The sequence below is a fragment of the Syngnathoides biaculeatus genome, chromosome 3 (assembly GCF_019802595.1).
Source record: "Syngnathoides biaculeatus isolate LvHL_M chromosome 3, ASM1980259v1, whole genome shotgun sequence".
Taxonomy (NCBI): Eukaryota; Metazoa; Chordata; class Actinopteri; order Syngnathiformes; family Syngnathidae; genus Syngnathoides; species Syngnathoides biaculeatus.
In genome coordinates, this window is record NC_084642.1 from 36,371,187 (window position 1) to 36,387,213 (window position 16,027).

At 44.4% G+C, this 16,027-nt stretch overlaps 1 protein-coding gene across 4 annotated transcripts in view; it reads right to left on the minus strand.

The window, feature by feature from the left end:
- Window positions 1-15,632, minus strand: part of LOC133498592 (serine/threonine-protein kinase BRSK2-like) — a 159,876-nt gene extending 144,244 nt beyond the window's left edge. For all 4 annotated transcript variants that reach the window (XM_061815635.1, XM_061815631.1, XM_061815632.1 and 1 more), the window contains exon 1: window positions 15,308-15,632. In XM_061815635.1, coding sequence (XP_061671619.1) covers window positions 15,308-15,401 — 94 coding nt within the window. In that variant the 5' untranslated portion in view covers window positions 15,402-15,632. The remainder of the gene's footprint in view (window positions 1-15,307) is intronic.
- Between the last annotated feature and the right edge of the window lie 395 nt (window positions 15,633-16,027).

The following is a 16,027-nucleotide window of genomic DNA, read 5'->3' on the forward strand; positions in this document are numbered from 1 at the left end:
TGAGAAAGAAGTAACACGGTCGAGCAACAGTAAAGACTTGGGCTTCAGTCGGTCGACCATGACGATCATTATTTTGGACAAAGCCTGTATTTTCGCACACGTGAAGGGTTTTGCCCCTATGAGGGATACAGTGATCGCAAAGCAACTTTTTTCATAAAGAATAAAAACAAAGCAATGTTCTTGAATTGTTGCTGAGATGGAAAGATTACTTGCAGTATTGATCGACAAACAGACTCAATCTAGGCTTTAACATCAGGATAATATTCATCTAAGGGAAAGGGACGATGTATTTTCCTAACTTTGAAAGAGCAGAAAGGCAAGGACACTGAGGAGGAATTTATCGCTAGCAAGACCTACCTCAAATGGTTCCTTAGCAATAGCTACCTGTAAGAACAGCATCCTTTTATTCGTCGTCATCCACCTCTCGCAGTAATGGTGAGTACAGCATCTTTTTTTATTATTTTAATGTATTTTTGTTTTCTCTACAAAGTAGCTACATCCACCCATTTTCTGAGCAGCTTATCGTGATGAGGGTCACCATAGTGCTGGAGCCAATCCCAGCTGTCATTGTAAATTTTCACTTTAACGGTGAAATCCGACTTACGGCGAAATTCAGGTTATGTCACTCGTGTCGGAATGGATTTCGGTCATAGACCAAGGACTCCCTATATTTATTTTTACTTTCCATGTCTAAAATATTTTAAGACATGCAAGAGTCATAATCCTGTTTGGTTCTAATTATGTCAAGTAATATTGAAGATAAGTATTGAAAATGTTCAAAAACTGACAACAGTATAGCAGTGAATTGTTGAGATAGAGCATAAAAATATTTTTCATCATCTAAATTATCTCGATTTTTGAGCCAGGGCTGCACTGACACAAGCTGGGGACGGCATGAGTCGTCCCTCCCCGGCTATATAAACACCAAGCGACCTTTCGCTTCTGTGGAAAGGCAACTTGGTTATTATTTATTACATAAAATTATTTAACCCAGTTTTAAAATTATAGAATGTAGTTAGCCATAAACTATGCCCACACAACTAGAAAACACACAAATACTCACATGAGAATCAGAATCAGATTTAATGGCCAAATATGTAACAACACACAAGGAATTTGTCTCCAGCATTCGGTGCCGCTCTGCTACGACATTCATGTTATGTACTGAGAAGAAGAATAAACAAACTAATGGGCATAGAAACGCACGTACACATACGACCGTATACAGGGAGTCCTCGTCCTACGACTGAAATCCGCTCCTACAATAGCGACTTAACTCGAATTTCGACTTAAGTCGGATTACACCATTAAAGTCAGAATTTACATCAAAATACTTTGTATATAAAACAAATACATTGAAATAAACTAGATGATGTTCTTAGCATTACTGGTGAGAGGTGGATGGAGAAGAAGAAGGGGAGGCTGTGCTTATTGCGAAGGAACCTGGTCCTCAATCCTCTCCATCTCGACAAGTATCAAACAACCTTGTTTTGTAATCATTGTAAAAGGAGGGCAAAAAAATGTGAAGATACTCCCGGCGCACAAAGATGGACAAGCATTAGCCAGACAAAATGGCAGACGGGGGACAGGCGTTGTAAAGTCGAAACGTTTTAGGCCGAGATCGTATTAACCCGAGGTGTCTCTGTACAAACAAACTAATAGGCACACAAACGCACTTACACATATGACTGACTGTAAACAGTGCGCTCTTGCTCATTCGCCATTCACTATTTGTGGCCCAACATTCTGGAGGATGTACATAGCGTTTAAAGTGCGTGTTTTGTGTCAATTATTTCTTCAGTCATTGTTTTATTTGTTTTATTATTTGCGAGTTATGCTATTCTGTTTGCTTTAGTGAGTTTCGATGTGACACCGTGAGTGTGAACAGCATCTTGAGGAATGACTTGCCTACACAATCAGTGTCTGGGTCAATGTAAGGTTCTTCTGCTTGCAGATGTAAAATCACGAGTGCTCCTCACTCCCTTGTGAGTGCTATCATATGGTAACCTGTGTGGATGCTACTGTAGCGCCGGAGAAAAGGAGGCGGTGTCGGACACAGGAACAGAACTTGCTTTATTGTTCGACATCAAAAAACTACTTGCATAACGGCGGGAATTCTGTTAACCTTTTACTCCGGAAGCGCAACAACAAAAACAGTCCATGCGGAACCCCGCACCCCAACTCGAGGTCCCGCGGGTGAATTATGTAAACACCACACAAGCCCCCCCAGAATTCACCCATAATCAAAATCCTTGTGCTGTGGAGGGATGATGACCTGACCCCGGCGGGTGTGCACTGTAGGGGCTGAGGGGGGTTGGGCCACACTGTCCATTGAGTCACGGGACAAGGGCACCCCGGCAGGCGCAGGGGCACAGGGCAAAGGGGGACGACCCCGGCACGGGGGCAGGGCCAACCCCAAAGGCTGGGCAATGTCCAGGTGCGCGGGTTTGACCCTGTCCACCAGCGGCCGAGGCTCGTCAGCCGAGAGGTCGCACAGCAACCTGACGCCCGAGTCACCAACCGCGACTTCCTCCAGGCGCAAACCCGTGTCAGAAGTCTTGAGGGCCTGCACCCCGTGGTCCGAGGCCTGGTCTGCGCTCAAGACCCAGAAGCACAGTGCCGACGATCGCCCTGGAGAGGCAGTCCACGACCACATTGGATTTGCCGGCGATGTGTTGGATGTCCGTAGTGTACTCAGAGATGAACGACAGTTGGCGTTGCTGGCGGGCGGACCACGGCTCGGCCACCTTGGACATGGCGAAAGTGAGGGGTTTATGGTCCACATATGCCGTGAACTCACGGCCTTCCAATAGGGAGCGGAAGTGGCGGATCGCCAGCCAGAGGCCGAGGAGCTCTCTATCGAACGTGCTGTATTTGCGCTCCCTGGGGACCAGCTGACGGCTGAAAAAGGCAATCGGTTGCATCGGTAGTGAGACCGACAGGGGCCCCGTGGGTCGGGTGGGCCAGCATAGCGGCACGACTCAGCACGGCCTTCGTAGCCTCGAAGGCTTCCATCCTCTCGGCCGTCCATTCAACGTCCCGGTTGGGGGCCTTGTCTTTAAGAGCCTCGTAGAGCGGGCGCATGATGTGGGCCGCCCGGCGGATGAACCGGTGGTAGAAAGTCACCATCCCCAGGAACTCCCGGAGGCCCCGAGCCGAGCGAGGTTGGGGAAAAGCGGAGACGGCCTCCACCTTTGCCGGAAGGGGGGCGGCGCTGTTCTTGTCTATGAGGTGCCCGAGGAACTGGATAGAGGGCACCCCGAAAACACACTTCGCCGGGTTGATGATCAGGCCATGCTGCTCAAGTCTTGCGAAGAGGTCGCGGAGGTGCATCAGATGTTCATCCTCCGAGGAGCTGGCGACGAGGATGTCATCCAAATAGACGAACACAAATGGCAAGTCCCTGAGCACAGAATCCATTAAATGCTGGAAAGATTGTGCCGCGTTTTTAAGACCAAACGGCATCCTCAGAAACTCGAACAGTCCAAACGGAGTGATTACAGCTGTCTTGGGAACGTCTGAGGGGTGCACGGGAACCTGGTGATACCCGCGCACCAGGTCAAACTTGGAGAACAGGATTTTGCCCGCCAGGTGGGCTGAGAAGTCCTGAACGTGTGGAACAGGGTAGCGGTCGGGCGTAGTGGCGTCGTTAAGGCGGCGGAAGTCACCACACGGTCGCCACCCGCCACTCGGTTTAGAGATGATGTGTAGTGGCGAGGCCCACGGACTTAGCGACTGCTAGCTTCTCGGGGTCAAGCTGTCGGGCCCTCGCGTGAATCGGGGGCCCTTGGTCTCAATGTGGTGCTCAACCCCATGTTTAGTCGTGGCAGAGGAGAAAGTGGGCCGTGTCAAGCCAGGGAACTCACCAAGGAGGAGTTGGTACTTGGTGCCATCCGATAGCGAACTGGAGAGACCACCATAAGTCGCCTCATTGCAGACGCAGGCGACCGTAGAAAAAGTCAGTGCATCCACCAGACGGCCCCTCTTAACATCCACCAGCAGCCCGTGGGCACAAAAAAAAAATCAGCGCCGAGGAGAGGGAATGAGACATCCGCAGTGACAAAGTCCCATGTGAAGCGCTGACTCCCGAAACACAAGTCCACAGTCCTCATGCCATAAGAGCGGATAGGGGAGCCATTAGCGGACAGTAGGGGTGGCCCATGAGTCCCGCCAGCGGCGTCCTCCGCAGTGGCCGTCAGGACGCTCCTCTGGGCGCCGGTGTCGCAAAGGAATTTGTGCCCGGAAAGGTTGTCCTTGACGAACAGCAGCCAGCTCTTCACGCCCACGCTCACGGCCGCTGCGAAGCGTGGGCTTTGGCGTTTCCCAACGCGTCGTAGTTGCAAGGGGCGCGGCACCTCTTCGCTTTCGCACCGAAACTGGCATGGAAGTAGCACAAGCCTGTGCCAGCACGGCCGTCGGTGGCGATGGGGCCCCTGCTGGATGCCGCCCCCGCGCCCGGAGGGGAGTAACTGCGCGTCGCGGCCAGCGTCTCAGGGGAGAAGCGCTGGGTTGCCAGGAAGAAACGGTCGGCCTCCTCGCCCAGGGCCTGGGGCTCAGTGACAGTACTGTTCGCGAGCGCCGTCTGAACATGCATACATCACCGTTGTGTTCTGGTAAACTTCATTGGTCTAATCACACAATCACATTGCAGATTATAGAGCTTGTTGTGCTTAAGGTGTGCTCTCAAATCTTGGAGAAAATTTTACGCTTTCAACTGCACCTTGTGGTTTAAAAAATACGGTACATATTATACATATTTTAATACTGCAAAGAATGGAACCCCCTGAATAACGAATTATGAGGGAACACTGTATATGAGCCTTCATGTTGAAAGTGCTAGAAATGCTACCAAATGCAACCTGCTGATAATTAAATTGTATATCTCTGTCACCTAAAGGCAGCCATCTGTGCTGAGCTTTCTCTGCTGCATTTACACGGGCACAGGCATGAGCAACTGCAACACTTATCACACAAATGCACGTACACAACACACACAGGGACTCATACACATGTGAACACACTTTACAACGCCCAGGGATGGTTTTGGGGATATTAAGATCAACTACACAGGCATTTTTTTAAAGAATGCTATCAGTGTCTTGATAACATAGTTATTCACAAAGGCAGCCTATCTCTTAACAAATAAAAGGAGCAGAAACACAAATTAATCATTTTTTTAGTGCCACCATACCATTCCTGTATACATGAGGCTTCATGTGTCAAAAGCCAAGAAAGTCAGACAAAGCGGAATATATATATATATATATATATATATATATATATATATATAATATATAAAAGAGAGAGAGAGAGAGAGAGAGAGAGAGTGATACAAACACACAAAAAAATGTTGCATTTTATTTCTGTGACCTTAACGACATCTAAGTCAGTCACAAAGGTCAAAGATGAATCAAAAGGAGAGGCAATAGTTCAATTACTTGCTTACGCAAAATTAGTTAAGAGTAGGAGAAAAAGGTTGATTCGATGGTTTTATGGACGACTGATAATTGTCTCAGAATCGCACATAAAGTCATGACAACCATGCCTACTGATGGCCAACACTGAAAGTGAGTGAGCACCAAGCCAAAGGAAATGAAAATATAAAGACAAGTTCTTCACTCCCGACATACACTTGTTCACTTGCTCTCACACATCCACAAACAGACAGACTCATTGTTCATTCACCAGTGTCTCGCACCATTCAATCATTGGACACACTACGGTTGCATTGTTCAACTGAAGTCTCATTGTTGAGAACAGAAAGCTGAGCATTTAGCATAGATGGTGTTAAAAATGGCAGAGGTTAAGCCTGATGGCGAAATTAAGTTACAGTAGCTTTACTGAAGGTCTTTTATTGTGTGAATGAAATAGAATAATTTTACACACAATAACATATTCATTTAACAAATTGAAAATTTCAACTAAACACCACAGGACCAAACTATCATTAACTATCCGAGCAGAGAGTGCCATCATGAATCTATGTTGGATTGCTTTGCGTAATATCAACAAATAAAATTGAATTTAGAAGATAGGATGACTTTTATATCAGCAACCTAAAAATAGTCTGCTCTACAGCCTCAGAAGTCCCCTGGGATTATTACACACACATGCACTCGCAAATGAACGCACACACACAGTATTATGGAGGAGGGTTTAATGATATGCCATACAAGCCTCCCCCTATTGCCAGCGCAGCACTTGAGCTTTCGGTTCATACAAACAGCCGGCAACGAGAAGAGTGCCCTCCACGTGTGCTTGCACAGCAGCTGGCTCGCAAGAACTCCACATTGTTTTATGTCCACATGCATATGTAGAGAACACCCCCACAAGACTAATGCAGACTGTGTGAACATGAGGGGGTATACACACAAAAACGGTTTGCTTCAGGGAGAAAATGGGTAAAAACAAAAAAGAAGAAAAAAGGTTTAAGTTATAAGCAAGATAAAACAAATTAACAAAAACTGTGAATGATAGCTGTATAGACTGGTACCTCCAAGGTGGACCACAATTAATTTAGTAATGTCAGTTGAATTTTCTATTAAGTGCAGTTAAAAAAAAAAAATCCCTAAAGAGCAAGTACAGTGTTCTCTTGCAATGTCATGGTTCAGCTATTGTGGATGCAATCGATTGGAGTTTTTTTTTTTTTTGTCATATTCATCCATCCATTTTCTGAGCCGCTTGTCCTCACAAGGATCATGGGCGTGCTGGAGCCCACACCCTGAACTGGTTGCCAGCCAATCTTAGGGTGAGTGGTGGTGGCTTCACGAAGACCAGCCAAAAATTAATTATTGTTGTACTGTATTTTCAATAATGAATTCCAGAATGAATTAATTGGCTGGTAAATATTTCAGGGTATACCCTGCCTGTATTCCAAAGTAGGATGGGATTGTCTCACAGACACCTGCGACCATATTGAGGATAAGTGGTAAAGAGAATGGATGGATGTCAAAACTCTTTTCATCATAAAACCCATACTAACTAGACAGGCCACTACTCAAAGTAATTCCTCACACTCAAATATGCAACACCGGTCAAAGACAATCCAAGTACCTACAAGTCTTTTTATCTTTTTTTTTTCTTTTTTAATTAGAAAACCTCAGTCAATACTACCAGCTCCGATTGCGGGTTGGTTCAGTCAAGACAATGGGAAATAATGGCAAGCCAGAACCTACCTGAATAAAACAACCAATATGCATAATGTTGGCACTGATGGTCTAGTGGTTCACATAACAGATTTTGGTGCAGGCCGTGTGCGATTGATTCCCACTTAGTGATGGTGTTGATGTCTACCCAGCAACCTGTTTAGGTTGTAGTCTGCCTTTTGCCCAAGACTAGCTGGGATAGGATCCAGCTTTCCAAAGACTCTTGTGAGGATAAGCGGCTTGGATAATGGATGGATAGAGGTTTTAATGTTTGAATAAAGCCAAGACTTTACTGCATGCCGACCAGTATTCCTCTATGAGTGATATGACAAAAGTGCTCTCTTTCTGCTTCAAATTAATCTGCTTGCTTCACAGTAACTTCTGGCGGATGAAATATAAGCAGCAAAACAAAAATATTAAACACGGACAAATAATTAATTCTTTGATGCTTGAAAGATGAGACGTAATCGCTTGTCCTGACATGCTATGCTAAAAATTGTATGACTTTTAAGACATTTTTCCATTGCTTGAACGTCACGTTTTATGAGTATTAAAGGGGGCATATTATGGAAGACTGGCTTTTATTTGCTTGTATATTATCCGCTGGGTGACTTTCATCCCTGCACAACTATCAACTGTGAAATTAAACAGCCAAGTGAACCTTTTGTTAGTTACCTATTTCTGAAAATGTGTCTGTGTGTGAGACACTCATCATGTTGAGAATTTTGTCATGACAATTCAGAGAATTAATTTATTGACTGACAAGTTAGTGCTGACTCGCCCTACCCAGAAAAAACCTACCACTTTCAAACTGTGTCCAGAATGTCATTTCACACCCAAAACCTAAGCAGAACTGCACCAATGTTACCTTATGATAAGCAAACACACAGAATTGGATTGTTCAGTTAATTTGGTGCCAAGGTGGAGGAGAGTGGGAGATATTTGTTTCCATTGCATTACAAATGTCCCACTTATAAAATGAAACACCTATTCAAGCAATACTGTATATAAATGGTAAGCATCTTGGCCTGATAATTAAGCAATATCACCAAAGATGGACTCATGTTGTTCGGTATATCATCAGTGAATAGGTCGTAGGCACGAGGCCGCATTGTCACATCATCAAAGCATCACGACCACGATTGTCATATTGCATTGATACAATTCTATGAGAAACAACAATTTGATGAAAGATTATCTTTATTTAATCAGCTACTGTGCTCAAACAACAAAATTAACAGCAAATTGGAGCATTAAATGCAGAGTTAACATTAACATGGAATGCTAACTTGCCAAACCATCACATTACATTGTATTTTTCAAGAGTCACCTGTTTGGTTAAGCTGAAAACTGAATTTTTGAAGGTCTTGATGGTTTTTTGCTTCCATCAAATTTCATGTAGGGTGTGGAAGTGTTTTTTTCTAATCTGCAATCAAAACTATTCATGTCGTCATCTTATTGTTCTCATCTTGGGGGGCGGGCTTGGTTTTATTTGGTTAGCGATTTTAGTGCATGCCAGAGAGATTTAGAGTCCATCCATCCATTTTCTTAGCCACTTATCCTCAAAAGGGTCACAGGAGTGCTGGAGCCTATCCCAACTATCAACGGGCAGGAGGCAGGGTACACCCTGTACTGGTTGCCAGCCAATCGCAGGCACATAGAGACAAACAGCCGCATTCACAATCATACCTAGTGGCAATTTAGAGTGTCCAATTAATGTTGCATGTTTTCGGAATGTGGGAGGAAACCGCAGTGCCTGGAGAAAACCCACGCAGGTACAGGGACAACATGCAAACTCCACACAGGGAGGGCTAGGATTGAACCCAGGTCCTCAGAACTGTGAAGCCAACGTTTTTCATCTGATCCACTGTGGTGGCTGATTTAGAGTCATTAGCGTTGTGGTGGCAGCATGGTGGTACAGCTGTAGAGCGTTGGCCTCAATGTTCTGAGGATCAGGGTTCAAATCCCAGCCCTGCCTGTGTAGAGTTTGCTGTTATCCCTGTGTCTATATGGGTTTTCTCTGGGCACGCCGGTTTCCTTCCACATCCCAAAAACATGCGTTAATTTGAGAAATTGCCCATAGGTGTGATTGGAAATGTGACTGTTCTCTGTCTCCATGTGCCTTGCTGGGATTAGCTCCAGCACTCCTGCGACCCTTGTGAGGATAAGTGGCTCATAAAATGAATGGATGGATAGCAATAAAGTACTTAAAGCGCTAACTTTACTGCATAGTTTCTCTTTGTGATCTTAATTTCTTTAGTTAACTAGTTTGTAGCACAAATATACAGGTCTCTACCCTCACTTCGATTTGTGTCCGCTTTAGCCGGGTGAAGCTTCTTAAGTTTGGCATGAACCCTGGGTTGTTGTTATTGAATGCCCAAAATGACTTTGTTGGTACACACAGGGCTCGCTTGTGTGGCATTTGCATGTTCTTACCGTGCGGGTGTGGGTTTTTCTTCAGGCACTTTGGTTTCCTCCCACATCCCAAAAACATGCATTAAATGGAGACTCCAAAACTGCCCATGTTGATTGCTTGTCTCTATGTGCCCTGCGATTGACTGGCAATCAGTTCAGAGTGTACACCGCCTCCTGCCCGATAATAGCTGGGATACGCTGCAGCACTCCCATGACCCTCGTGAGGATAAGCACCTCAGAAAGTGGATAGATAGATAAGCCCAGACTTGCACGAAAAATAACATGATAAGGTACTAAAATGTTATTTTACCTGGTAGGACATTCAATGTGCTGTTTTTTTAGGGGGTTTGTGGTGGAGTTTAGCTTTAGTGAAAACCAAAGAATAATGAGGGTTGATTCTGGATGTTTTTTTTTTTTTTTTAAACCTATTTACTTGTTCAGCAACCGTTAGACTGTGGCATACGTTTTAGTTTGATGAGGAATGTAAATACCGCCAAAGATGAAAGATGTGAACTCTGTGAGTAGAATCCACTTACAGTTCAAAAACAGCGACTACAAGTCCAGGCTGCAGTGTGTGCTGTGCTGTGCGACATTGGTACACCATTTTTCATTGATATAGGAGCATATCCCAACGCATTTTGTTTTCCCCGATAATTCTGTGAAGTGGTCTAGCCGGTAAAGATGGAAGCCTCTGAAGCATTATGGCAACATTGGGACGCGTTCATAAACCCATGTCATCGTGAAGCACAGGATAGCGTAACGTCTTGACTGGTCTTTGTGAGAAGATGAAGCTTATCCATTTTGTTGGAGAGGGAGTACAGATTCGCAAAGTAAATCAATAGGCATGCCAATTGGAATCCTCCTTTATGGAGCCTCACCTGGATTTTGGTGAACTTCCCCCGCCAACACCTTCGCCTCCATGTGGCATACACCGCGGTGACTCCAACAGGGAGTAACTTGCAGAGAAAAACTGAGTGGGCATATGAAATTTGGTGAAAGAACTGTCGAGACCATCAAGTTCATGTCAATTACAGTCTCACAGGACTTGAAATGGGAGACGAACATCAACTCCATCCTCAAAAAAGCCCAGCAAAGGATGAAATTCTTGCGGCTTCTGAGGAAGCACGGCCTGTCACGAGAGCTGCTGAGACAGTTCTACACAGCGGTCATCCAATCAGTACTGTGTACCTCCATCACGATATGGCTCGGGGCTTCCACCAAAAAGGACAAACTCCAACTGCTGTCGTGATCCTGCCGCTCCAGCACGAGCTGTGCGGGTGCCTGTGCAGGTGCGCTAATTGAGGCGCACACCTGCGTCTCATGCGGGCTGATTAGTTTGTGTATCTATATCACCCCGATGACGATTGGTCCCCGCCAGTTCGTTGGACTTATGTCCCGTTCCAGCACTCTCGTATCCCTGATCGACAACCTGTGTGTCCCGACCTTCGCCCGTTCTCCGACCAACCTTGTAAGCCTGACTCCTTTGATACTTCTGCCTGGCTTGATCGTTCTCCTATGTACCGACTCCCGCCTGCCCGCTCACCTGCTCTCTTCGTCCAACGTCTCAACTACCGCTGCTGCACTGGACTGCCTGCTCGATCCCCGACCTCGTAATATAATAAACGTTTCTCCTTGAACTACCTTGGATCGTCCAAGTCCTACATTTGGGTCCTAGCCCCGGTCCGATGGGACGTGACAACTGCAACAGATGAAAACTGCTGAACAGATTGTCAGCACCACCCTACCCACCCTTGAAAACTTGCATGCCACTTTAACTAGGACCAGAGCAGGAAGGATCGTTTCAGACCCTCCACATCCTGGCCACCAGCTCTTCCAGCTCCTTTTGTCACGTAGGCGCTACTGATCAATGCAAATCAAAACTAGCAGATGGTTTATAATAGATAGTTTAATAGTTTTTTCCCTCTTCCCATTAGGTCATTAAATTCTTGATAAGTGTACGTACTTGTTGGGACACACCCTCAACTCCTGCGAGTCCAATAGGGATTTGTAATAGTAATATATACTGTAGACTATCGCACGATTGATCATTTTAAACTGCTCCCTTTGCACAATTGTCTATAACGTGAACTGCGAACGGTTAAGTGCACTTTGTTTAAGCTTAACATTATGTGGGGCATTGACGTGCTCTAAATGAAGAAGACTGCACCTTGCAAAACTGGGACTCTTATCAGGAATATTTCCTCTTAATTAAATGTCTATTGTTCTTCATTCTTGTTTGTTTGTTCTTCACAGTAATCAACATAAATGTTGTACCAGGGTGGCACTGACTGCCGGAGACTAATTCCTTGTGTGTTGTTACGCAATTGGCCATTAAAGCTGATTCTATAAGTGAGACGCGTAATGTCACCAAAGACATACTATAAACTCAAAAACAAAGCGAGCGTGTAACAGTGGGAACCACAATTACATGCCATCTTTGACAGTTATTTTTGTTATTGTCCTTCATCTATCTTTTACTGTACTTTACCTTATCCCATTATAGTGTTTCCTATCATTTTTGTTTTTTTAGTTTTAGTAGTTTTTTTACTCCTTTGTCTCCTCATGGTAGCCTCCACGTTGAAAGATGTGGTCAATTTGCCCATGGGGATGTCATCCTGCAGCCTATGAGGCCAAGAGAGCTCCCACCCAGTCTACCCCACTTGTGGTGGTTTCTCTGTTGGAATCATCTGTAGTTGAGAGCTGTAATATGGATGCGTCCCACAGGGTGTCTTTCCGAGTCTGGATCCTCAGTACCTTATCATATTTCCATGTCTCTATACTTTTGTTGCAATGTTAGTAAATGTAGATGTTTTGTGTGTGTGTGTGTCTGTTTTAGTATATCTGTTGGTGTGCGTCTCTCTAATTATGTGTATTGGAAGGGTGGATTTTTATATTCATCCTGCAATTTTGTCTGTTTATATCTTGTTTTTAACTCACTTTGAGTTGCGTTTGTATATATGAAAAGTGTTGAGCAAATATAATTTCATGTATTTTTCTGCCAAAGTATTGAGGTTTCAGTCAAACATTTCTTATTGATTGTCATTGATTTCTGGACAAGTACATTTGGGCCGATTTGACACAATTTTTTTTGCATAAAATCCTTAATCCTTATCTGATTCTTACAAAGTAGGTTTATTTTATCCATGCGTCTATCGTCTATAATGATGTCCTCCATTTAGACAAAAAGGTGGTTTGAAGTTTTCTAGTAACAGCCCTAATTAATGTGTCATTTAATCACATGAGCACCACATGAAAGTTTGCAATAACATCTCTGGGCTTCTGTCCATGCCATGCCATTGTCCTCCTCAATTATTTAAAATGATAGTTCTGGAAATATGTCCTTCTTCAAAAGTCCCAGTACTGTTTTACTGTATCACAGAATAATGTATGTACATCATATGATTTTGCTAACACTTGTGAGCTTTGGTAGTATTTAGCACATTGTCTTTGTTGGTCACAAATAAAACAAAACTACCACTTTTGGTTTAGATTTACCCAGGGGAGTTTAGCCGAAGGCAGCAGGGTGATGCATCTGTAAAGCTTTGGCCTCACAGTTCTGAAGACCGAGGTTCAATCCCAGCCCCGCCTGTGTGGAGTTTACATGTTCTCCCCATGCCTGTTTGCATGTTCTCCCCATGCCTGCCTGGGTTTTCTTGTCACTCCGGTTTCCTCCCACATCCCAAAAACATCCAACATTAATTGGACACTCTAAATTGCTCCTAGGTGTGATTGTGAGTGCGACTGTTGCCTGTCCCCATGTGCCCTGTGATTGGCTGGCAACCAGTTCAGGGTAAACCACAATGCTTGCCCGATGACAGCTGGGATAGGCTTCAGCACTCCCATGACCCTTGTGATGATGAGCGGCTAAGAAGATGGATGGATGGATGGATGGATGGATAATAGACATAGGTGGTTGGAGACCATGGCCCTGTGTTACAAACAAACTACTGAAGAAGGTCAGTGTGAATGTAACATTCATTTTCTAATGCTTATCCAATTCACAAACTAGGGTTTATTATGCTGATTAACATGGGTAATGCTCTAATCATATTACTTTAATGCATACATCCACAGAACAGGGTAAAAAAATATAACTATCCATCCATCCATCCATTTTCCAAGCTGCTCATCCTCACAAGGGTCACAGGAGTGCTGTTGAGGCTGTCCCAGTTAACTTTGGGGGAAAGGCAGACGACAACCTGGACTAATCGCCCATCAGTCGCAGGGCAAATATCGACACCACCACTGAGCGGGAATTGATACCATGCTGCCCACCAAACTCAGACATGTGTACCACTATACTATCAGTGACTTAATTTGACCAATAGTGTGAGATAATACGTCATTAAATTCTTTAAATTCCAATGAATACAAAGTACTTTACCAGTTGTGAATTTTTCATCTACCCTGGGGAAGTAATTCAGTACAGGTTCTAAATGGTGTGACTGCAGGGAGATACCTTCAACATTTCTCGCTGTATGTTTTAACAGATGGCAGGACAGCTGAAACAAACTTGAGCCAGCCATACTTGTGATGCAGCTGCACTAAATGGATGACAGTTCCAGTGTTTGTAGTTGTTATGCTGTTACTATCCATCCATCAATTTTCTGTACTGCTTATCCTCACAAGGGTTGCAGTTTTGCTGGTCTCTATCCCAGCTGTCTTCAGGCATGAAGCAGGGTACACGCTGGACTGGTTATCAGCCAATCGCAGATGCCGTTCCTACAGCCAGTATTGTTAAAACCAAACCCCTGACACTGATAAGGCTTTGTTTTTAGCACAGAATAAATTCTGAGAAACAAGAATGTTTGTCCAACAAAAAGTTTGTCCAATGAGACCTTCATTTTAACCACTTTAGTATGTGCCAGTTTCAGTATCACTCCACAATGACGTGATAAGGATATTTTAAATCAATCTACTACCCAAAATACTGCAAACATAACTACAGTGACTCAAAAGTCAAACAAACAATTGAACAATAACACATTTTAAGCACATTTCCGTTGTATACAGCCTTCAAGTACGGTACAATAAATTTGCAAATCCTCTTTAAGAAGTGTTTTGTTATTTAAACATTTGAGTGTTTTTATAAGTAACAATTTGTTTTTACTTTTCCTATATTTAAAGACACTGTCCATTTTCAAGCTCTGTTAAGAGGGCACGTGCATTGATTTATACATGACTAAAACATCTGCATTGGTTTTATTATGTTTACTATGTTTATGTATTTTAATGTTGGTCATAGCGTGGTGTTTGGAGAGCACAGCATTTTTTCTAGGTCGTAGTCGGTACTTGGTATAAAAAGTTTGAGAGTCGTCGGTCTAGCTCATACAAAGGCTCTCGGAAGCCACGTTTTCAGCATGCGTCAGCCTCAAGTGACAGCTGGATAGGACAGTAACTTCTGCAGAAAGCAACCTTAGCAGTGTCTGCTAATGTGACAAATGGTTGCTATAACAGATATTACATTCAAGCAAAATCACAAGGGCCCATTACTGCCAAGCACTCTGCCTGACAACAAGGATTAAAGGCACACTAACAAGAGCACACTCATCATCACCACAATGAGAGCAGCATCTGTGCACTCACAGCACAGCCGCAGACCCAACATTTTGCAATTCCAGGCGTTCCTTTTCCAATTCCCCATTCTTTCTATTCTTACCAATACACATGCAATGTCAGCAGGGCAGGTCGGTGCTGAGACGACGAAGACCAAGGATGCGGCAGCATCCACCGCAAATGCTACTAACCTGTTTGTCCTTTTCCCAGCGTCTTCTCCAAGCGGTAAGGTCCCACATAGTTGGCACAATGTCCGCTGTTGGCCTCCTTGCCCGATGATGACATGTTTACGCGTGAAACAATACGCGGGAGTGGCGTATATTTCTTGTCCAAGTTGGACGCCTTTCTAGGGAGAGAACCGCAATTTTGCTGCGCAGAGGAGTTTGCCCCTGTCGGTGTTTCCAATGCACGCCCGCTTCCTACACGTCCCGCAATACGGCTCAGTTGAGGGATTTGAACCTGGAGATCATGGTGGTTCAGTCCCGAGAGAGCGGTGCGATAGAGCGCCGCGATAGAGCGCCGTTGGGTGTGAACTGATGATGGAACAGCATCCGTTGTCGCGAACGCGTCCTAGTCAATTGCAAAGTTCATGAAGCCTACTTCCGGTTGGTTGTTTCAAAATAAATGCTCATTTCTCCTCATTTACGAGCCATTGATAACGGAGGAAAATTTCGATGTACAATAAACCGTCCAATCTGAAGTAGTGTTATTATTACATATATATTTGTAAATTAACTACCACCACCACAAGTAATTGAAAATAAAGAACCGATTTGAGATGCACGCAATATCTGGATATCTTTCAGCTTTCATAGCCAGAGCCAGAACAAACGTCCATGACCCCGCCCCGTGACATCAATTGTGCTTAGCATTCCTGACAATTCTTTCTAGTGAGGCCAAGATGCCGACGT